A 23,888-nucleotide genomic window follows, 5' to 3' on the forward strand; every position below is an offset into this window, starting at 1 on the left:
GAACAAGAATAAGCTTAACTTATAGCTTTGATTTCCCAACTCTGAATCTTTTCACATTAAAATACCAAGTTGTGCAACTCCTTAAGGAAGAACAACTTGCTTTATGAACTAATGGAAACCGTAATAGTAGGCTATTGCACAAGCTATAACATGAAGTTATTAAGAATTTAATCTCCTACCACTCCTTGGCAGTTTCTGAGTACTAGACCTCTTTTAGGCATTAGAATGTTTTTTCCTTTTTGTTTGCCAATATTTACTCTTCCGCCAAAACAAATAAACAAACAAAACCAGAACAACTCAAATTATGGTAACTAACAAATCAAAGCATTGCATAATTTTTAAAGGCTTTCTAAGTATTATAAAATTTATCCAGCTATAGAAATGACTGAGAAGTGGAGACCATTTTGTAACTTTGAACTAAGGGCACATTTAAAAACAATATATTTAGTAATGACACAGGCAGGTATGTAAAGCTTGCTGGAGTTCCAATGATAATGTTTTACTAATTTACAGATTTACCAATAACCTTAATTTATACACTTAACCCATTCTAGTCAAATACAGTACCTTTCAGAAATATTTTCATATTACAGTTTATAAACCAGCTAGAATATAAGAGCTCCTTACCTTTAATCCTGAAGTCTTAACTTTTCTTGCTGAAGCAGGCAAGGTAGTATCTTTGTCAACATTAAGATTTTGTTGAGATTCTGCTATAAAACAAATTGTACAGATCATGGTTTGTGCTTACATATTTGAACCACAGACAAAACACAATTCCCAAATTTCTTATAGCAATATAAAGTTATTCTTTTCTTGATTGTACATTTTCAAATAATTAGTTGCACAATATTTTTTACACATCTCTTTCCTAATTTTCCTAATATTCTTTCTAATATTCTCCAACAGAGAGTTAAAGTAACCGAAAAGGAAAACTACATATCTATGGCATCTTGCTTAATTTTCCTGGTTATACAACAGTGTAATGATGAAAGTGTTATTCTGAAGTTGACCCTTTTGTAAATCTATCAATTAAGAAAAATTAAATATAGGTGTAGCTTCACATTTTTAGAAATACTACAGCATCTTTAAATTTAAATACTGTTTTCTTAACTTCAAAATTTACAAGATCATATAACCATTATTTTATTTTGGGATCAATTACCTTTTTGTGTTTTAAACCTTTGTGACTTCCGAAAGGATACTGGTCCTTTTAATACTTCTGAAGTTTTAACATCATAAGCACCTGGAGATGGTGCACATCCTAGAGGAAACATAAAATATTAAAATCTCATCTAATGCGACTTATGATCTTAAGTTAAAAGCATGTCTTACAAATATTATATGATATTTATATGTGGAATCTAAAAATTAATACAAATGAATCTATATGCAAAGCAGACACAGACTCACAGACATGGGAAACAAACTTATGGATACCAAAGGGGAGCAAGGGGGGAGGGACAAATTAAGTGTATGGGATTAACACATACAAACTACTACACATAAAACAGATAAGCAACAAGGATCTCCTGTGTAGCACAGGGAATTATATTCAATGTCTTATAATAACCTATAATAGAAAATAATCTGAAAAAAATATAATTGAATCACTTTGCTGTACACCTGAAACTAACACAATATTTTAAATCAATTATACTTCAGTTAAAAAAAAGTCATAGTAAAGTAATATAAATGTAAAAATACTATTAATAAATTGCTTCTTTTTCTAATTAAAAAAATGATATAAATGAACTTATTTACAAAACAAAAACAGACTCACAGATTTCGAAAACAAAGTTATGGTTACCAAAAGGGCAATATGGGGAGGAGGGATAAATTAGGAGCTTGGGATTAACATATACACACATACATATCTATATAAAATAGATAACCAACAAGACCTACTGTATAGCACATGGAACTCTGCTCATTATTCTGTAATAACCTATATGGGAAAAGAATCTAAAAAAGAATGAATATATGTGTATGTATAACTGAATCACTATGCTGTACACCTGAAACTAACACAACACTGTAAATCAACTATACTCCAATAAAATTTTTTTTAAAAGTTTCCTTTATTTTCAAATGTAAAAATAGCACCCATTTGATATTAGGCTTCTCTGTGAAGAATCATAAATATCATTATCTTCCCAAATGACCTTTACTTCAATTGGGTCAAAGGAACACAGACAACCGAGCAAAACAACAGACAGTTTTGGGATGAAAATTGTGTCAGAACAAGCAATACAGCTTTGTTATTAAGGACTGAATATAAGAAATAAAATACTTGGAATCAACTCTACTCAGAGAGATTCACTGAGGAAACCATCAGCAGATTTTAGAAATGAAGCTACTAAAAATGTCTAGCCCTCAAGATTTAGCTTGGAATAAAAATTTAGTGACGATCTATCTTTGTCTAGTATCAATACACCAGAAAATTTATAAAGCCATGTTATGCAAAGTACAAACTACTATGCTAGATTATATTTCTATGTTTCAGCAATTTATACTGTATAACCTCATGTAACTGGAGTCCCAAATCGAAGGCATTTCAGAGGGCTTATGCAAAGCTGACTTGAGATCCGGCTCTTGCTTACTTTAGATCTCAGCCTGGAGGTCGCCTCTTCCAGTTTTCTCCAAATCCTCAAATCAAGCTAGAAACCTCCATTCCACAGCAGCCTACGCATATTGTTACTATCATAGAACTTCTTGCAGTTTTGTAATGGGTTATAATAATGTACTTATCCATCTCCCACCTTAGACAAAACTGCTTGAAGTTAGGGACAGTCTCAATCATGTCCCTTTCCTCAGTATTTAGCTCAGGGTTGAGTTTGGCAGTGTGGCAAAGAAAACAGAAAGTTACTTGGGATGTGGGATTGGGAATAGAGTTTTGTATAGTAATCAGCTAGATCGATGTTCAAATCCAGCTTTGCCTGCCAATCAATAGATAATACCATATGCCAGGTACTTTGCAGTCATAGGGAGAAGATGATAAATAAGAACATTATACTCTCTCCTTTTCCAGTCTAGCTTTAAGACCCCTGGAAAGTTATTTCTATTTGAGACTGATTCTTCATTCACAAAACAGTAGCTACCTCATACTTTGGTTGTTAGGATTTCTGGAGTAATACGAGAAATCACTACAGTCACACACACACACACACACACACACACACACACACAGCATCAAATAGATGGTAACTTATTACTCTTGAAACTGTGAGCCTGAAATTTTGTGTAATTGGCAAAAGCAGTTTAATCTATTATAAAGCAAGCAAACAAACAAATCTCCTGAAAAGACACACTGCTGACAGAACTTAGAGTAGGTTCTTTGAATGTCTGGAAAATTATATGGTTCTTGAGTCTTCTAATTAAAAAATATGCTTGTGCTGATCCATTTGCCCCCTTGGCCTTCCTTTGTGAGCAGAGGTCTTTTCCATTTGCATTTTAGCTAATAGAAATTAAGGTGTAATGAGTGACTGTTAAAAGTGTACATTATAAAGGATAAATCATGAGCTTTGATATTAAGCTGTCACTTACAGGCTGCTCAGTACAGTTACAAAACCCCTTAGTGTCCTTAGCTGTAAAATGAGGACAATATCAGTACCTGCCTCACCTGGCTGTTGGCAAGAATAAACCAGATCTAGTAGGGAAGACCTTAGCATAGTCCCTGCATCCAGTTAGTAGCCACTAAATGATGAATGCCTTACCAACCACACGGAAGGCTTCATGGTTATTGTGCTTTTGCACCGCAGTGGTTAGGAGCACAGGATGGGTTCGTGGAGGCCTGGTTTCAAGCCCCAGTTCTGACAGTTTGGATTGTGTAACATTTAGCAAATAGTCTCCATCTCTTTATCAATAAAATAATGAACAATAGGGATTTGGGGGAATTAAAATAGAATAATCTATGTAAAGACTTAGTGTGGTGCCTGGGGTACTGTCAAAATTAGCTCCCATTACTTCATCTATAGTGTTTTCACTAAGTGCTACTGCCGTAATTTTACACCCATAAACTGCCTTTACCAATCTTCCTTCTTTTACGCCTGAATGGGATATCCAAAAGAAATCCACAAGTTCAAACCAAAAGCAATAGTAAATAAATAAATAAATAAATAAATAAATAAATATATATATATATATATATATATTTTGTGTGTGTGTGTGTGTTACGCGGGCCTCTCACTGCTGTGGCCTCTCCCGTTGCGGAGCACAGGCTCCGGACGCGCAGGCTCAGCGGCCATGGCTCACGGGGCCCAGCCGCTCCCGGGATGTGGGATCTTCCCAGACCGGGGCACGAACCCGTGTCCCCTGCATCGGCAGGCGGACTCCCAACCACTGCGCCACCAGGGAAGCCCAAATATATATTTTTAACAGTGAGGCCTTCGGACTTGACCAACAAATAGCTATCAATGCTTCCTAATTCCTATTCCCTTCCCTCTGCTTTAGTTTCTCCACAGCACTGTTTATTGGCTGCATTCTCCAATTGAATGTAAGCTTCATGGAGCAGGGATTTTGCTTCGCTCGCTGTTGTAACCTTATCATTCTGAATAGTGCTTGGCATGTAGTAAAACCTTAGCATGTGTTTCAGGAAAATGAATCAATTAAGTGAGCCCCATCCCAGCCCTAAAAATCGCCTTCTATTTGCCTCTGATGAAGGGAATCAAGAGGGGCAAGGGGCGTGAGAGCATCTTCTGTCCCCCAGATCCTTTCCCCGTACGCACCAGAAGGGTCATTGAATCGTTTCAGGGGCGCCTTAGAAAAGGACATGCTGACGACCCGCCGCACAAAACCGAAGGTTTCTAGGGTGCTCCTCGGCAACTTCCTGCGGCTTGTTAGGCCCTATTCGCTTCAAATTCAAATCTCCCCGCTTATTCCCCTCCCACCCAACTTTAACCAATCGGAAAGCCAAAGCCTTGGACACACCAATCCAGGACGGGAACATCCATAGAGCATGCTCACTCGGTTCTAGCAGCGTCCAATTAGGTGATCTGTTTAGGCTACCATCCAATAGGAGACTATTACTGTCTCCTCTCGCCCCGCGCCCTCCCCACGGGCCCAACCCCTGCTGGCGTTACTCAATTTTAACTAAGCACCAGCAGCATTTGCGCAAGCGCAGTTCACATCAAAGAATTTTCAGTCGCTTTTGACGTCATGTTGGCGGCAGTGTAATGAATTCTGACTTTACTGGTTCCAGCTGTCTCCCGTCGTTCCTTGGAGGTAAACTTTTCCGGATTTCAGTTCGTTAAACCTGGGTTCTGCCAGCGTCCTAAATGGCCTCTGAAAGGGAAAAACGAACACGAGCGGAGACTTCAGGTTACATTCCTGCGCATGTGCAGTGACCCGAGCGGAGAAGCCGGGGCGTGGCTCGAACGCGGATATTCCGTGCGTGCGCGCAGATCGCTCGGTGCCACCGCGGCCGAGAGGCGACTGGAGTATGTCAGCCCCGTTTGAGGAGCGCAGTGGGGTGGTTCCGTGCGCAACACCGTGGGGCCAGTGGTACCAGACCTTGGAGGAGGTGTTCATTGAAGTTCAGGTGCCGCCAGGCACTCGCGCCCAGGATATTCAGTGCGGCCTGCAGAGCCGGCATGTGGCGCTGGCCGTGGGGGGCCGCGAGATACTCAAGGTAGCGGCAGGTTGGGGCTTGTGCTCAGTTTCTTCCCGGCCCCCTCAAATCTCTGAGTGCTAGAGTTCATAGTTTCCTTGGAGACTGGTCTGCGGAGACCCCACCCTCAGGGCCAGTCCTGAGTTGAGGTGGGAATTTGAGTACGCCACTTTTCCGGGCTTTGTTTCTAAGCCAAATGAAGCTGTTTCTTTTGTTCCTCTGCGGGTCTTCAGCTGAGAACTGCTTAACTAGATCGTTGAAGGAACAAATACTTATGGTACCTATACTTTCCTCTAGGCACTGATCTCGGTGCTAGTAGGACAGCGGTGAACGAGCCAGGTAATGTTCCCGCACTCAAGAGAGGTTATGCTCTTGTAGGGAGTCATAATTAAACTAATAAATATTTAGGCAGTTATAGGAAAATAAAGATGAAAATAAAGGATAATGATGTCAGGACGAGGATTCGAAGGTGATGTCAGGTGATTTATTTTCTCATCTGAAATTAGAAAAATTCTCATTTGTGGAGTGGTTAAGCAGTGTCAAGAGGTTGTGAAGAAAATAATATCCCTTTTATTCTCATCAGTACCCTTTGGATCTGGTACCGATTATTTCCTTGTTAAAATTTATAGTTAAATTCAGTTAAGTTGAAGTTAGATTTCTTTCTCAGATTAGATGCCCAAGATATTTGATGGCAGTGTTGTGTAATGGTCAAGGGATACTACTTGGTAAGATGCCTGGCTTTGTCATTTTTCCAGTTGTGTAACCTTGGGCAAGAGATTATTCATTGTTTAAGCCTTCATCCACAAAGTGGAGTAATTATAGTACCTTTCTCAGGATTGTTTTCAGCATAGCATGGTGAGTGAAGAGCTTGGAGTAAGTAGTGACTGGTATGTAATAAGCTCACACTACGTGTTAGTTATTATTATTTTATAGGAAAGTGTTTTGAGTGCCTCAGAGAAAAGGAAGATTCATGTGAAAGACATTGATTTATGTCAGCTTGGATCTTGATGACCTTTCTGAATAATTGTGCAATTTTGTGGGGTTTACTGAACGGTGATTTAATATTACACTTCAAATTTACTTTAGTAAATTTAGTTAATTTGCAGTAGCTTAGGGAATTTAGCAATAACTCTTAACTCTAGGATTTTAGACAAGTAGGATTTTTTTCCACTGGTATTGACATGAAAAGAATGTGTTTTCTTTTTTTAATGTGACATTTTAATTTCATTTCCTACAACAAATCAAAATGGATTTTAGCAGATGCATTCTCTTTTAAACTTATATTTTGGTTAGTTCTTTCTTAAAACGAGTTTCTGAAAAGTCAGTGACAACTCATCTGACCTCAGATGTACAGTATGTGCTTTAAATTTTTTTTAATGCTACATTGCCCTACAAAGAGATTGAACCACTTTTATTTTTTTATTTATTTTATTTTTCTTAACATCTTTATTCCAGTATAATTGCTTTACAATGGTGTGTTAGTTTCTGCTTTATAACAAAGTGAATCAGCTACACATATACATATATCCCCATATCTCCTCCCTCTTGCGGCCCCGTCCCACCCTCCTTATCCCACCCCTCTAGGTGGTCACAAAGCACTGAGCTGATCTCCCTGTGCTGTACGGCTGCTTCCCACTAGCTGTCTATTTTACATTTGGTAGTTTATATATGTCCATGCCACTCTCTCACTTCGTCCCAGCTTACCCTTCCCCCTCCCTGTGTCCTCAGGTCCATTCTCTACGTCTGTACCTTTATTCCTGTCCTGCCCCTAGGTTCCTCGGAACCTTTTTTTTTTGTTTTAAGATTCCATATATATGTGTTAGCATACGGTATTTGTTTTTCTTTTTCTGCCTTACTTCACTCTGTATGACAGACTCTAGGTCCGTCCACTTCACTACGAGTAACTCAATTTTGTTTCTTTTTATGGCTGAGTAATATTCCATTGTATATATGTGCCACATCTTCTTTATCCATTCGTCAATGGACACTTAGGTTGCTTCCATATCCTGGCTATTGTATATAGAGCTGCAGTGAACACTGTGGTACATGACTCTTTTTGAATTACAGTTTTCTCAGGGTATATGCCCAGTAGTGGGACTGCTGGGTTGTATGGTAGTTCTGTTTTTAGTTTTTTAAAAGTTTGTTTTAAAAGACATCATTTCTTCTTAATATCCACAGGAGAGCTCTTCTTGTAGTTTATTATAGTTGCTAAAGTTAAAGCATTTCACATATTAACTTCACATTTGGCCAATCAGTGATCAGTAGTATTTCTTCATCCTCTAAAAATTAAGGAGCCCTGATCTTTCTGTAGAGAGCCCTGTGTTCTTTGTCGTAGTATATATTCCGTAGCGTAAACTAGGTTCTTCACTCGCTAGGAGGGAACTTAGGGTTGAGCACCTATCAGTGTGTTGAAATGGTATAAAATTTGATCTCCCTACTCTAAACAATTTAAGTAATTATATGTGGATTAGATGGGAAGTAAGGTAAGTCTTAAATTATGAAAACTTTATGAAAATGAATGGAATTTCTTTATTTTTAGTACTCATATGTTTATTTTTCAGGGCAAACTCTTTGATTCTACAATAGCTGATGAGGGAACATGGACTCTGGGTAAGGGTAATCTATTATATTTCTTAGAATCTTTTTAAAAATTAGTTTTGTCTTGGAAATTAGTATGTTTATCCCTGCTGTAGATTTGCAGCTTTGGAAGATATAGTAAAAGAAATGTATTGAAAACAATTGTATGTCAAGATTCCCTAATGATTTTTGAAAATACAAATTAATGATTAACTCTGATTTCTTTGTGATTTTTGTTTGTTTGTTTAGAGGATCGAAAAATGGTCCGTATTGTTCTTACAAAGACAAAGAGAGATGCGGCAAATTGTTGGACTTCTCTTCTAGAATCTGGATATGCAGCTGATCCTTGGGTGCAAGACCAAATGCAAAGAAAACTTACATTAGAGAGATTCCAGAAAGAAGTAAGTCAGATGAATGTATGAATATGTGTAGTTAAACATCTTAAACTCATAGAATAATTATTATTTGAAATTAAAACTCAAATGTGGTTTTAAAAAATTACTAAAATTCTTCAAAGAAATTTTTTAAGTTAAATGGTTAGAAAAATGACTGGCCTTTCTATATATGGATTTGCATGCCTCAACTAAGAAGTCCTCATGCCACAACTAAGAGCCTGCATGCTGCAACTAAACATGCCGCAACAAAGATGCCAGTGCTGCAACTAAGACCCAGTGCAGCCAAAAAACAAAAGTCTTCAGTCTCTTTCCCTACTAATACATACAGATAAAATTCATTACTTTTAACTGCTTTAGAGTGTTCCCTAGTTTGAGTGTATCGTTATTATTTAGCTGTTCCCTCTTTGATGAGATTTAGATTTCTCTGTTTGTGTCTATTTCAAACAGTTTGTACTTTCATCTCTGAAAATATTCAAATTTTCCTTTAAGATAGATATATGGGAGAATTATTACTGGATCAAACCACTGTTAAAGTTTTGATGGATAATTTCATCTATATGATAGTGTTTCCCAAACGTATGTCTCTGGCCTGGACTTTTCTCCTGAATGTTGGACTTGCATATCCAGCTGCCTATTTAACATCTTCACTTTTCTGTCTAATAGACATGTCAAACTCAACATGTCCAATGTGAACTCCCTAATATCCCTCCCGCATTTGTCCTACCTATGGCCTTCTCATCTCACGTGATGGAAACTGGTTCAGATCAAAAAAATCTGGGGAATCATCCTCCATTCCTCTCTCTCTCACACCCTCTCCAATTGTCAGGAAACCTTACTGGCATGGCCTTCTAGATATATTCAGGATTTGACCACCAAGTCTACTACCACTCTCACCTGGACCACCTCTAACGTCTTGCCTGATCTTTTAATTGTTCTCTTTATCTCTACCCTTGCCAAGCTACCGTCTTCTGAAAATAGCAGTTAGAGCAGTCCTTTTAAAATGCATGTCAGATTATATGACTTCTCAGAACTCTTTCACTCAAGTAGAAGACAAAGTCTTTTATAAGGCCCTAATTGGTCTGGTCCTCCATGGTGTCTCTGACCTCCTCTCCTACTACTGCCCCCCTCATTCATTCTGCTCTAGCCATACTGGCCTTTTTGCTGTTCATTAAACATGCCTGGCCTTTTGACTGCAATGGTCTTCTCCCAAAGCTTAGCTAATTTCTTTACTGTTTTCAAGTCATTTCTCAATGAAGCATACTTGATCATTCTATTTAAATACTCTAATCTCCTCATTTTCCTTACTTGCCCTACTTTTCTTCTTTCTTTTTTTATCCTATACTATAGCACTTACAAACTTTTAACACACTAGATCATGGGGTTGGCAGACTCTGGTCACTGGTCAAATCCAGCCCACTGCCTGTTTTTGAAGCAAAGTTTTACTGGAACACAGCTATGCTTATTTGTTTGTGTATTGTCTTTCCTATAGCCACAGCAGAATTAAGTAGTTATGACAGAGACTATATGACCTTCAAAGCCTAAAGTATCTACTACCTGGCTCTTTACAGAAAAGCTTGCTGACCCCTGCTCTAGGTAATTTAGGGTTTATTATTTGTCTCCTCCTGTTAGAATGTAATCTCCACCAGAACATGGATCTTTGTCTATTTTGTTCATTCTTGAATTCCACATGCCTCTCATGGTGTCTTCTGAACAGTAGGAAATCAATAGATGTTTGTTGAATAAATGAAATGCCTCTAAAAATACTGAAGGCTGAGGTAGTACTTACTCCATGAGATTGTCGTGAGGACTGAGTATTTTAAAATATATATAGCTCTTAGAACCCTGCCTGGCATGTAATAAGCTCTCAAAAAATGCTAGTTATTAAAAATCTGTTGATACACTGATGGTAAAGTATATGTTTGCCCATACACTTGTCAACATTGTAATATGCATATTGATCTTCTAAATATTTGTAAATATGAAAGTTGGGAAAGTACCTCATAGTTTTATGTTCCACTTTGGTGATTACAGTGAGGTTTGATATCTTTTCACATGTTTATTGTCCATTTAGATTTCCTTTTTTGTCAATTGCTGGTTTATATCTTTTTACCATTTTCCTTTTGGGTTACTTATATTTTTCCTTATAAGTTTTATAATTGTTTTTTCCATATTTTTCAGAATCCTGGTTTTGACTTCAGTGGAGCAGAAATCTCAGGAAACTACAGTAAAGGTGGACCAGATTTCTCAAATCTTGAGAAATAACTGCCATCTTCTTGCTGCATTTTGTGGATCCTAGCAGATTTGCCAGCTTAATAAAACGAACAGATGATGTGGTGGAAGAAAAATGGGAATGTCTGCAGTTAACAAATTGCAAAATATATTTAAATATGGTTCTAAAAATTGCATTCAAATATGAGTTACATAGGAAACATCTTAAATACTGTAGGAACTATTCTGTTGATACACGGTAACTTTTTTTTTGGACTTGTTTTTGCTCAGCATGAAGTTTTATATGCTGCATTTTACTAATTTCATATTTAACCTGTATTTTTAATACAAAAATCTTTAGGGTATAGATCATGTGAAATGACAGGGTACCATCAGGGAAAATTAAGTTTTTCTTTCAATAAGTGTGATGCAGGAATAATGTTCAATAAACTTTTCTAAATAGGAATTGTGTACCCCTTTGTCTAAGTGTACCAGTTCATACAAGGAAAATGTATTACTGGAAAAAAAATTTCAGAAAGGAGAAAACAATCCACAGATATATTCTAAGTTAATTTTAAGAGTTACTGAAAATTTCTGAATTCCTTGAGAGATGCCTTTAAGTCAAGAAATTGAAAAATAGTTTAAAACCTATCAATAAGAATAGATTGGTGCAAAAGAGAATTGGTGAAGTGAATATGGTTATTGGGTGAATCCTTTGTTAGTGACAAATACAAATTATAGTCAATGGTTATAAGTCAGTGACATCATTTTGATCTCCAGTGATCCAGACATATAGGTAAGAATTGTCTTGAAGTTTTACTTCATCCTTTTTATGTCCTTTCTAATTTTAAATATTTTAAAGAGTCTTAAATGTATTGAAAAGTTACAAGTAAAGAACACAGAATTGTTTTCTCCCTGACTCTTCAGGTTTGTGTGTAAGTTGATAACTTGATTCCCCATCACCTCTGAGTACCTAAGTGTGTATTTCCTTCGAAGGACATGCTGCTACATAGCTACAATACAATCATTAAAATCAGGGAAGTAGCATTGACACATTATGACCACCTAATCCTTGGACCTTCATTCCATTCAAGTTTACTTATTATCCCAGTAATGTTCTTTATAGCAAAAGGGTCCAGTCACAATCATGCCTTGCCTTTATTTTATTTTTTTTGCCCTGCCACATGGCTTGTGGGATCTTAGTTCCCTGATCAGGGATTGAACTTGGGCCGCCGTCAGTGAAAATGTGCTAGGTCCTAACCACTGGACTGCTAGGGAATTCCCCATGCCTTGCCTTTAGTATCAGGGTCTTTAGTCTGCTTCAAACTGGAACAAGTCTTCATTTTAACCTTGACTTTTACAGCCTTGGCTCTTTTGAAGATTACAGGCTAGTTTTGTACACCTCTGTCATTGTGAATCTTGTTTGATATTTCTTCATGATTAGAATCAGGTTATGAATCTTTGACAGGACTGTTGCAGGAGTGTTGCTGTGTTCTTTCTGTATCCTAAGTTATTGGTTTCAATTTGTCCTTTTTCTGATAGTGTTTACTGTTGGCCTGCCATATGTGTGGGTTTCAAATTCTCAGATTCAACCAACCAAGGATAGAAAATAGTAAAAAAAAAAAAAAAAAAAGTCCAGAAACTTCCAAAAAGCGAAACTTGAATTTGCCTTGCAACAGGCAACTAGTTACATGGCACTTATGTTGTTTACAACTATTTACATAGTATTAGGTATTATAAGTAATCTAGAGATGATTTAAAGTATTGTGGGATGGATGTGGTAGGTTATATGCAAATACTATGTCATATTATTGAGCATCTGGATTTTGGTGTCCGAGGGGGATGCTGGAACAAATACCCTGTGGATACTGAGGGACAACTGTACTTAGATCACTGATTAAGTGGTGTCTGTCAGTCTTCTCCACTATAAAGCTATTCTTTTCATGTTTATGGTTAGGTATTTTGTGTGATGTACTTTCAAAAGTACCACCTTGTTTCTCATCAAACTTTAAATTTATCTATATATACTCATGATTTCCACTTTATTCATTGGGTTAAAATCTATTATTCCCATTACTTCGATCCTCAAAATTTTTTCTGGATTCGGCCAGTGGAAGGTCATTGTAGGTGGCTTCTATGCCCTTTTGACATGTCCCCATGATTATTTAAGCAACTTCTTATTCTCTGGCATAAGATATACCAGACTTATTATTGCTTTCCCTACCCTAGCACAAGAATCAGCCATTTTTCCCAGGAGCCCTGGTTCTCTAGTGAAGAATGGTATTTAGAAGCCAGGTTCTATGTGTTAGTGAGTAGTTGCTGTTGGTGTGTGTCTATTATGCATACATTTACATCTAGATTTTTATATTTATGTATATATTGAAAACCATGAGTTCACACTTAAACTTTCATTTCTGATCCCATGGGGTTCATTTTTGCTCTCTCCCTTTGTACAGAACTCCTTTCAACAGTGAGATACCTGATCCCTATTATCCTTAATATAGTTGGTTCACTATTCTAGGTCATCTTCCCATGCGAATACCTTTCTCACTGCTCAGGCTCCAAAACCCTATGCCAAGCAGAGATAACCCGCCTCACCTACTTGGATCCTAATGCCCCACTCTGGGCCGCTGCAGCCCAACCACACCCTTCGGCAAGATACCTATGATGTTCATTTTACCCAATAACTTTAGGAGTGAGTTGTTGGGGAAGAGGCGTTTTTCCTTGAATTGGCTTATCTATGTGACATTAAAATTTTTTAATATTTTGAATAAACATACAGTAAAATCAACTTTGTTTGTAGTTCTGTGAATTTTAACTTATGCAAAGATATGTGTAAAACCTCCAAAATCAGGAAATTGACTGGTTCAGTCAGCCCAAAACTCCTTCATGCTTTCTCTTTATAGTTACACCCTACTCCTAGCCTCAAACCCTGGAGCCCACTGATTTAGTCTCTGCCTCAATATTTTTTTAAGATCTTCATTTAAATAGAATCATATATAATCTTTTAAAAACACAGCTTTGAGATAATTCACATACCATACATTTTACTCATTTAAAGTGTATAATTCAGTGGTTTTTAGGATAGTCACATTAAGTTCAACCATCACCATCGTCAACTTTAATTTTCATCATCACCTCAGAAAAAAACCCCACCAAATCCATACTTTTTAACTACCACCCCACCCAACCACGCACAGACACCCAACCCCCTGAAGCAACCAATAATTTACGTTCCATCACGTAGATTTCTCTGTTCTGGATATTTCACGTACCTGGAATCATAGTGTGGTCTTTTGTTTCTGGTTTCTTTGACTTAGCATAATGTTTTAGAAGTTCATCCACGTTCTAGTATGTGTCAGTGCTTCATTCTTTTTGGCTGGCTAAATAATGCTCCATTTATGACTACCACATATTTATCCATTTGCCAGTTGATGGACACCTGGGAAGTTTCCACCTTTTGGCTACTGTGAATAATTCTGCTATAAACATTCAAGTACAAATTTTTGTGTGCATCTGTATTTTAATTTCTTACCTAAGAGTGGAATTTCAAGTTTTATGGAAACTAATTATTTGAGGAACTGCTAGATTGTTTTGCAAAGTGGCTACACCATTTTACATTCCCATCAGCAGTATATGAGAGTTCCAGTTTCTCCACATCTTTGCTAACATGTGTTATGTGACTTTTGGATCCTAGCTATCCTGGTGAATATGGAATTGTATCACATTGTGGTTTTGATTTACATTTCTCTGATTGCTAATTATGTTGAGCATCTTTTCTTGTACTTATTGACCATTTGTGTATCTTCCTTGGAGAAATGTCTATTCAGATCCTTTGCCCATTTTTTAATGGGTTATCTGCCTTTTTATTATTGAGACGTGAGAGTTCTTTATATATTCTGCACAAAAGTCCTTTATCAGATGTGATTTGCATATATTTTCTCCTTTTATATATGTTTTTTCACTTTCTTGATGGTGACTTTTGAAGCATGAATGTTAATTTTGATGAAGTTTAATTCATCATACTTTTGGTGTCACGTCTAAGAATTTTGTAATCCCAGGTTATGAGGACTTTTTTCCAATGTTTTCTTCTAAAGTTTTATCATTTTATCTTTTACATTTAGATCTGTGACCTATTTTATTTTTTGTAAGAGCTGTGAAATATAGTTGTTTATTTTTTTGCATATGGATGTCTAGTTTCAAAATCATTTGTTGGAAAGGGTATTCATTCTCCATTAAATTGTTTTTGCACTTTTCTCAAAAATCAATTGCTATTTATATGGGTCTGTTTTTGGTCTCAGTATTCTGTTCCATTGATCTGTGTGTCTTTCCCTTCACCAATACCACACTGCCTTGACAATTGTAGCTTTAATCAAGTCTTAAAATTGGGTAGCGTGATACCTTCAACTTATTTCTTCAGAATTGTTTTGACTGTGTTTTCTTTGCCTTTCTGTGTGAAGTTTAGAATCAGCTAGTCTGTATAACAAAAAGTCCTGTTGGAGTTTCCACTGGAATAGCATGTCTTCTGATCCATGAACATGGGGCATCTTCATTTAGCACCTCTTCGATATAGATCATCAGCATTTATGGTTTTCAGCTTATAGAACCTGTACATCTGTTGTTAGATTTATTCCTAAGTGTTCATTTTCTGGAGCTGTTGTAAATGATTTTTTATTTGGTGTTGGTACTTTTCAGTCCTTCTATGTCCTTGCTGATTTTCTAGTAGTTCTATACATTACTGAGTGGAGTGTTTAAGTCTCCAACTGTAATTGAAGGTTTGTTCATTTCTCCTTTCACTGCTGTTTTTACTTCTTGTATTTTTAAGCTCTGATGTTAGGTGCATACATATTTAAGATTGTCATGTCTTGGTGAATTGATTCTTTTATCATTTTTTAATATCCCTCTTTATTCCTGGTAATTTTGATACAATTTCACGAGTCCATTTAATCTATATTGGGAAGTAATGTGCAGAGAGGTTAAGAGCATAGCCTCCGAGTCAGAATTGCCTGGACTTGAATCACACATCCAAGTACAGGTGTATGACCTTGGGCTCATCACTTACCTGTTCCTTGGTTCTGGTTCATTTGTAAATTGGGATAATCTCATTCAATTTATAGGATTAAGGATTACATGAGATGATTCATCTGAAACATCTGACTATAGTACCTGACAGTAAAAACTATCATTGTTAACCACAAATGTTAGATCAGAAATGTCTAGTTTTTAGAAAGTATGTCACATAATTAGAAATACATAGAAGGTTCAGGTCCCTTTTTAAAAACAGCACTTCTGAAAAGAGGGATTATTAAATATATCTAACCTGAGTCAAATACCAAAGGAACCTTTTTTTTTTTTGTGGTGCACAGGCTCTGGACGCGCAGGCTCAGTGGCCATGGCTTACAGGCCTAGCCGCTCTGCGGCATGTGGGATCTTCCCGGACTGGAGCACGAACCCGTGTCCCCTGCATTGGCAGGCGGACTCTCAACCACTGCGCCACCGGGGAAGCCCAGGAACCTTCTTTTATAAAAGTTTTTCTTTCACCAGTAATTCCATATACTGTCTACTTTGTATCTTGTTAGTTTAAACATGAACAGTTCAAAGTCATCTATTGTTTCAGTTCCAATAATAATAATTAACAAGTGATCTTAGCAGATTAACTACGACCTGCTGGAATACTGTTTAATTAGATAATAGGGTTGCACAGAACTTCAGGTGGGCTGAATCTGAGGGTGAATTTGTATTATGGATAGCCATAGTAGTGATGAATCTAAATAATAAAAGCGACCAATAGTGTATAAACACTTACTTTTTAATGCATATTAAGCATATTTAATTGTCATCATCTTGTGTCTATCTTTAAAAAACCATTAGAAAGGAAAGTGTCAATTAGGTAATAGCCATACTCATACGAAATTTTGTTTCTCCTACCATGCATTTACTTTAGTGCTAAATTTAGTGAGTGAAGACAGCTTTTTATTGTGGTTCTATTATCACAGTGCCAAAATAGTTAATTAAATTAGAAGAGAAACAAATAGAAAACCACCCAGCAAAGGAATGCATTTCAGTAACTTTATTGAAAGGTATATCCCTTAGTACCAAAACATAATGGTAGTTGGTTAGGTTACCTCTGCCAACTCAAAATTAACACTGATGTATTCAAAATATTGAAATTTATCAGTCTTTTGGGAAAACTGGAAAGTTATCCATAAAACATGGTTTACAAAAGTATAAGATACACTGTGGTTCTTTGGTTTATTTTCCAATGCATATCTCCCCATAACATGATGTCAAACTTGGGTATAGCCATCCTGGATGGATTCAGGCTACACATTACATTAACTGACACTTTAACACAGTAGATCTCCTTAGGTTCACTGAAATCCTGAACACTACCTCAGCAACCTTATAATTATGAAGATGCCTACTTACCTTTCTTAATACTTTCCTTTGGCACAGTAGGGGCAATTAATGAAAGTATATTCTCTCCCTTTTAAGCAAAACTCTAAATTAGAAGCAATGGCAGTTTCATAAAAACAGTGCTTAGTAAAAACTTCTGGAGTGTTAAAGTTTTCAGAGTGACGTTAATTTGAGTTACTACTACAGTAAAAACTAATTTTCTTGATGGGACTAGACTGAGGCAGTAAATTTTGTGTAAAACTTTTTAAATCATGGATATGAACATCACCTGTTTTCTAGAAAAATATTAAAGATAACTTAATATGCTGAAATTAATAGGTCTGTAGTTTTGCTTTATATAAAATGCCCTCAAATTTAAATGTGACTCCCATGTAGCAATAAAGTCCACATCTCTGGATTACATATTACTTGCATTATGGGTGCCAAGAAACCATTTTCACTGCCTAGAATACTGACCCTTATTATGCCTTAAAAGTGCATTTGTGAAGTGGTGGTTTTGATGTAAACCTCATATTTAAAGTTTAAATTTAAATTAAGTAGGTTACCGTTTTTAACACCACCTAAATACAATATATTGACCCAATACAGAAAGTTGGATCAGTGTTAGAAATGAAGATTCACAGTTTACCTTCCCAGGCTTGTCATTAGCATTTCACATTTATGCTGTTAGCTTTGATTTGTATGCTTCACAGGTGAATTCAAATGTGAGTAATTCCACTATAGGGTAATGTTAATTAGGCAGTTTTCCCAAATCTGAGAACACCAATGTTAATCTACTTGTGATATTTTGAGGCTTCACAGCTTAAATCCGTTATAACATTATGGAATCCACAGCTCAGGATTGTGGAGAAAGGCTTCAGAAGAGTTATTTGTTGGCTGTAAGAATCCTAATAAACAAAAAAATCAAGTTATCAGAAGTCTGCCAATCCTAATAAACAAAAAAATCAAGTTATCAGAAATCTACCACAAATATTACTACCTGTGAAAATATCTAAGACTAACAATCACGTCTTATGTAGATGTGTTCTATGTTAATATTTAGTTTTGAGTAGGAAGAAAGAAATCACCAGCATGAATTAAACTTAGATGGCAAGAATGTATATCATATATTTGTGAGGAGGCTTACATTTTTTATGCATGTAAGTACTTTCCAGTGTTCAACTACTATAGCAATGATACACATACAGTTGAGATGTATAATGATACACTATACAGTTGAGACATCCTGGCAGTTTCTAGACACTCAATGTAGAGACCACCTGCCGCAACTTACTTTTTAAGTACAATACCCAAGTTCATACTGATTTTGCTAATAAGCTAACAGTCTCAAATTAGTTCAATGTATGGTTCAAACTTTTGGTCCTGCTCCCTCACTCAGGCTCGTGTAACTTTAAATGAGCCAAAGCCTAAGTCTACATACAGCAAAATGATGTGAAATTGAAAAAAGAAAATACTGTTTTAGTGCTACTTTTAAAGTTCAGGTTATTAACGATGCTGCTTTTTAAGCTGAAAATTTAATGAAATGGCTAACATGTATATGAAAGGTTAAGAGAATTCCTTACTCTTAGGGTGTTGTACCTTGAATGTAGTAAATGTCCTCAAATACAAGCTGACTAGATCAGAGAAGTCATTTTCCCCTCTGCTAGTCCAACTCCATTTTTTTTAAAATAATGCAGATTTAAATTCTTGAATTGCAGAAGAAAATTATAGCATTAGAAAAGTCTCTCTACATGGAGGAAAACTATGAACCAAATTTACCAATTAAGGGACCATTTCAGGAATTGTTGGGAGGTGGGTTATTTTGTAGTAACTATGCTTCAGTTGCCGTGCAGTACGCCCAGAAACAATCCATTTCAACTTCTGAACATTTGGTTTGGAACACTTGTTTGATGAATATTCAGTTAAACACTTGGATACGAGCTCTTGCCAGAAAGTCAAATCTCTGCCATTGATCTGTGAATAAATTAAAAAAATATATTCTTTAAAATAAAAGTCCTACAGTATTTAATTATAGTAATAATTGCAATCTTATTAACACGTGTGTTTCCTCGTCAAAAAAATTTGAGGATAAGCTACTTAAGTGTCAAATAAACACAGGACATCTCATTTTACTTTAGGAACAAGTGGTTTAGTTGCTTTTACAGCTGTCAACAGGATTTAGGCTATGACCTTGACATACCTTGGAATGTTTCTGAAGACATTCTACTCCTTCTGTTAACTCTACACACCTCTGTGCCTGGATCTCCAAGGCAATGATAGACAATGCCAACACAGATGGCTAAAAGAGATAAATTTTAAAGTAAATGTTGAATATAAAAGTAGGTATATAAATAGGTTTAATCTTTATAAAATATTTACCTTTGCTTTAGAAAATATGATCCTGCAGTAGCATGCCTTAAGTTGAGCTTCTAGTCTTTCAAAATTAAGGCTATTCCTCCTTTAAAAAGAAAATGAAATTAATTTTATATAGATAATTTTACATCAAGTCAAAAGAAATTTTTAGAAAAATAAGTCAATTTTAAAGTGAACTTTATGCACACTTATCATAGAAAGTGAATTATTCGAAGAATTTCCCTTCCTTCAGAAACATTAACTTCTTAAGGATACCATATATGAATTTTAACTGATTTGGGCCAAAAAAAAGTATCATGCTACAACTCCCAAGGTTTCTTTTCATTTTAATAAATCTATTTTTGAATCTGAAGTTCCTTTTTCCATACATCTGTGTTAGATGCTTACCTACTAGGTTCTATAACTTAACTTGTCTATAAATGGAAAACGTAATTTAAAAAAAAGTTGAAATGTCCATCTTTAGAATTCACAGACTTCAAGAAGCTACTTTTGACTAAAAGTCTTCTCACTTCTGCTGGAGGGTGAAGTGAAACTCAAGGAGCTTAGCTGTCACTTTACTTATTTTGACTGGAATTCTCCCAGGATATTGATTTTATTTAACATCCGGACAACATCATTCTGATTTCCAAATCTGCTTTGTTAAAAACAAACATCACATACCTTTCATATGGCAAGTTCTCTTGAAGGAGTGCATAATAGAGTTGTAGAAACTGAAAGGCAGTAGTAGCTTTGACTTTCCAACACACCTTCTCCAACACAATCTTTTCCATTCTCATCAAGTCTGAAACTGTGAACCTATACTGGCTTATTCGGATCAAGTCAGTTGCCAATGGGACATTCCTTTCCTCTTCTATTGATTTTACAGCCAAATAGAAGCAGCTCAGTCCAACACACCCAAGGTGCTTGGGTTGTACCTAAAAAGACAGTAAGTCCATGTCTTTACCTTATTTCAGTTAAAAAAACATAAAGGATAATCTAGAACTCAACCTATCACTTCGAAAATGTATCTTTGAGGTATATTTCTCAGCTGTGAAGGACTTAACAAGATCCACTGATACCTCAACTGTAGCCTCTTAACCATATGTACCCACTTGGAACCAATTTTTGAGCAAACAGACTAAGTTTCAGTGTAATGTGTGGCTTCAGCACATAACAACTCGTACTTCTTTTGGTTTGTTTAAATCAGTGCAGAACGATAAGCAATAAGCTACTAGGTCAAAGGCTTATATGAGGACTGAAATACCTTACAGCTTATGCACAAAATTTCTTTCCAGAATGTTGTGTTTTTCCAGGCTGTTTTCTTTGTAGTAACACATGTAAAATGTTTTTAAATACTACAGCACATACTGTTTACTCTGCCTGTAAAGCTCTATTCACTACCAGTATTTTAAATTTATTCATCATTTTCTGAATGTCTACAAAATTTGTCACAGTCAAAATTCTGTCCACTTTAAGTTCCGCTTAACGGAAACTTTATGAAGCCTTTACCAGTATTTGTGCTCTCCTCTTCTTAGAACCCCTTCAGCAATACATTTATGCCTCTTTTGAGGTATAATGTAATTATTTTTCTTATTATTCCTTGTACTATATAATAGTTATCAATGCAAACATTATTGCAACTAAGATTATAATACACTTAAGGGATAGATGTATTTCATCTATGTAACATTTATAGTCAAAGGTAGTGCCTGCACATGGTGTCTAAAGAGTTGTTTAATTAGGCTATTGAAAAAGTTTCTTGAACCATTCAATACACATTGAGTTCCTCCCATATATGATGCATTCTGTTAGGTACTGAGGACTAAAAGATGAGCTGCATTTTAACTGCCACGTTATTTCATTATCTACCGATGACCACTGGCACACAGAGAAGTCAGATGTATTTGTAACAATTAAGCTCTGAAAGTTACACAGATGTCCTGCTTATCCAATACAGGGAAATAACTATATATAAATGCTCCTTCAGAAGATACTCTCTATTATATGCAAACTTAGGCTGGAAATGACAAGCATAAGCACGACTTGGGTAAATTTAAGGCTAAAACAATTAGAACTTTATTCTATATGAATAGAGATCAAGAAATATACTCTATGACCAGACGGTTGACAGCATCAACAAAAAGGGAAAGAAAAAAAGAAATATAGTCTAATTCTTAACCCCCAATCTAGCATTCGGCCTCTAACACATTTCTTAAAATTTAGAAACAACAGTAAATAAATGAAAACACCCAACCTATCAAAAAAGACTTTTAAAAACAACAGCCAACTCTCCTACTGGGAGACTCTGCAATTAATTATTTGATATTAGACTACTTTTCAATGTCAGAAAGTAAGTTGAATAAATGATGCATCACTCTTAATTAAAAGGAAGGATTTCATCAGTGCTGTAGTACACAGAATTACCATAATGTTTTGGCTACTTGCTGAAAACAAAAAAAGTTATGAATACCAGCCCAAAGCTAGCAATACCACCCCCAAAACACATTGAACAAAACCACGAAATACTCAGGGTAATGTAGCTTTAGACGTACCTTCATTTTAGACAGGAATCTGTCCAGTAAATTCACAGCTAGAGAAAATGTCTCCGTGTCAAAGCCAAAGAACTGAGTTAGACTAAGGAGATCTTTTACTTCAAAGTCCCTCAGTCTTGCAGTCATTCTAAGGCCATTATCGTGTGCAGATTCAATTAGTCTCAAGCCGCAGACCTTTGGCTGGCATCTCAACTCCTGTTCCAACAGGGCATTCAGCTGGTGTAGCAGTTTCTGAGAGTCAGTTGTCAGTACCTCTATCATCTATATATAGAACAAAGCCCAGAAAGGAGTGAAAGAACAGCCCTTCCTGCCTTGTGTTGTGCCAGGTGCATTATAACACAAGTCTCCCCTCCCTCAATGCTATTAGTGAATCTAAGTCACTGCAAAATGCCATCTGTAATTCTCCACCTCCCCAACCAGTTGGTCACATCCTAAATTGTGAGTTCCTAGAGGGCAGTAGCCATGGCTTTTTAAAGGAAAAAAATGCAAATCTTCATGCCCAAACTTTGAAATTAGATGGTAGCATGTATTCTGCCATTTATTAACAATGTGAACTCTTCAAGTTAGTAAATTTTTCTTAGTCCTCAATTCCTAGTCCGTAAAGTGGGTATAAGGTTATTACCTATTTCACAGACACTTGTGAGGAATGAATGAGATCATCTAGGTACACAGGTACTTAGCACATACAGTAGGTGCCTAATAAACACTGGGCAATATTAATGAGCTTACTTCTAGTCTGTAAAACGAGGCATATCTGCCTCTTTGAATGGCTGTGAAGATTAACCAAGATGATTCAACTAAAGAGTTTAGCATAGTGCTTGGCACTCACTGCTCAGTAACTGTTAACTTTTATTGATGTTAGGAAAGGAAGCTTAAAGGCAGTTATGGGTGCACGCAGTGGGGGCGGAAGGCTAATCCAGCCTGCAAGAGGAATCTGGGAGTTTCATTAATTTAAGACAATACTGAACATCTACTATGTGCCTGCTGCGGGCACGGGCTAAGCCCTGGACACACGGACGGTCCCTCCTCGCAACAATCGAAAGACAGGGAGGCAGAAAGAATCCTTAGGGTTAGGCGACGGAAAGGGTGGGCAGATGGAGAACCGCAAACTTCAAGGGTCCAACTCTTTGGCCCCTGGGGTGGGATCGGGCCCATAAGACACTAAGACATCTCAGGAGGTCGCATCTGGCCCCGCCCCTCCATGCTCGTACTAGCCTGAACTTGTTGCTCGGGGAGAGTTAACCGAGGAAAACGGCTCGAGACCTACCCCTCACTCCGCGCCCCCCAACCTTGTTCCCTACCCGCACTCCGAGGTCAACCCCGAAATCCGAGCTCACCTTGATCGCGATTGCAGCTCCTCAGCGGTAACCACCCTCCCCGGGCCTGCTCTCACCTCACCCCAAGATATTAGAACCGAGAGGCCTATGAGGCGAGTGGGCTCGCGGGCAAGACGGGAGAGGCCCGGGGAGGGGGAGCCGTCTTGGGTGGAGGTCTCTACAGCGCCGCCGAGACGACACTGCCCTCCTTGGGGTCTGCTCGGAGCCGAAGGGGCCGCGCCTGGCCTCCTGAGTAATATATTGGAGGGCGGGGTTTTCTCGCTGCGGTGGGAGGGGCACATGGGAGGCATTTTCGCCGCTGATTGGTGTAAGTCTTATGATAGATGGCTCCTGCTGTCCAAAGAGGGCTGGGCCGTAGAGGGAAGAAGTCCGGCCAATCAGCACACGCTTTTCACTATCCCGGAGTCAAATTCTCCGCCCCTTGAGACCACGCCCCCTACCTCTAACTGTCTCTCATTGGAGGATT

The 23,888-nt window shown here is 37.1% G+C and overlaps 3 protein-coding genes across 3 annotated transcripts in view; 1 reads left to right on the forward strand and 2 right to left on the reverse strand.

Moving 5' to 3' along the window:
- The window catches only part of HMMR (hyaluronan mediated motility receptor), a 29,862-nt gene extending 25,092 nt beyond the window's left edge, over positions 1 to 4,770 (reverse strand). Inside the window, exons 1-3 of the mRNA XM_060006809.1 lie at positions 4,725 to 4,770; positions 1,163 to 1,261; positions 628 to 707 (exon numbers count right to left, since the gene is read on the reverse strand). Coding sequence (XP_059862792.1) covers positions 628 to 707; positions 1,163 to 1,261; positions 4,725 to 4,770 — 225 coding nt within the window. The remainder of the gene's footprint in view (positions 1 to 627; positions 708 to 1,162; positions 1,262 to 4,724) is intronic.
- A 594-nt stretch (positions 4,771 to 5,364) lies between these two features.
- Positions 5,365 to 11,251, forward strand: NUDCD2 (NudC domain containing 2). Its single transcript, XM_060008422.1, has 4 exons — positions 5,365 to 5,626; positions 8,167 to 8,215; positions 8,432 to 8,583; positions 10,756 to 11,251. Exons 1-4 carry the CDS (start codon positions 5,438 to 5,440, stop codon positions 10,837 to 10,839), a joined length of 474 nt encoding a protein of 157 aa, XP_059864405.1. The 5' UTR covers positions 5,365 to 5,437; the 3' UTR covers positions 10,840 to 11,251.
- Positions 11,252 to 16,840: 5,589 nt separating this feature from the next.
- CCNG1 (cyclin G1) lies at positions 16,841 to 23,629 on the reverse strand. The gene is given in 9 exon segments (XM_060008423.1): positions 16,841 to 18,069; positions 18,071 to 18,089; positions 18,961 to 18,981; positions 19,031 to 19,155; positions 19,382 to 19,480; positions 19,561 to 19,639; positions 20,215 to 20,468; positions 22,086 to 22,346; positions 23,423 to 23,629. Coding segments are annotated over 8 exon segments (906 nt in total). The 5' UTR covers positions 23,423 to 23,629; the 3' UTR covers positions 16,841 to 18,021.
- Between the last annotated feature and the right edge of the window lie 259 nt (positions 23,630 to 23,888).

Source organism: Delphinus delphis, chromosome 3 (assembly GCF_949987515.2).
Source record: "Delphinus delphis chromosome 3, mDelDel1.2, whole genome shotgun sequence".
NCBI lineage: Eukaryota > Metazoa > Chordata > Mammalia > Artiodactyla > Delphinidae > Delphinus > Delphinus delphis.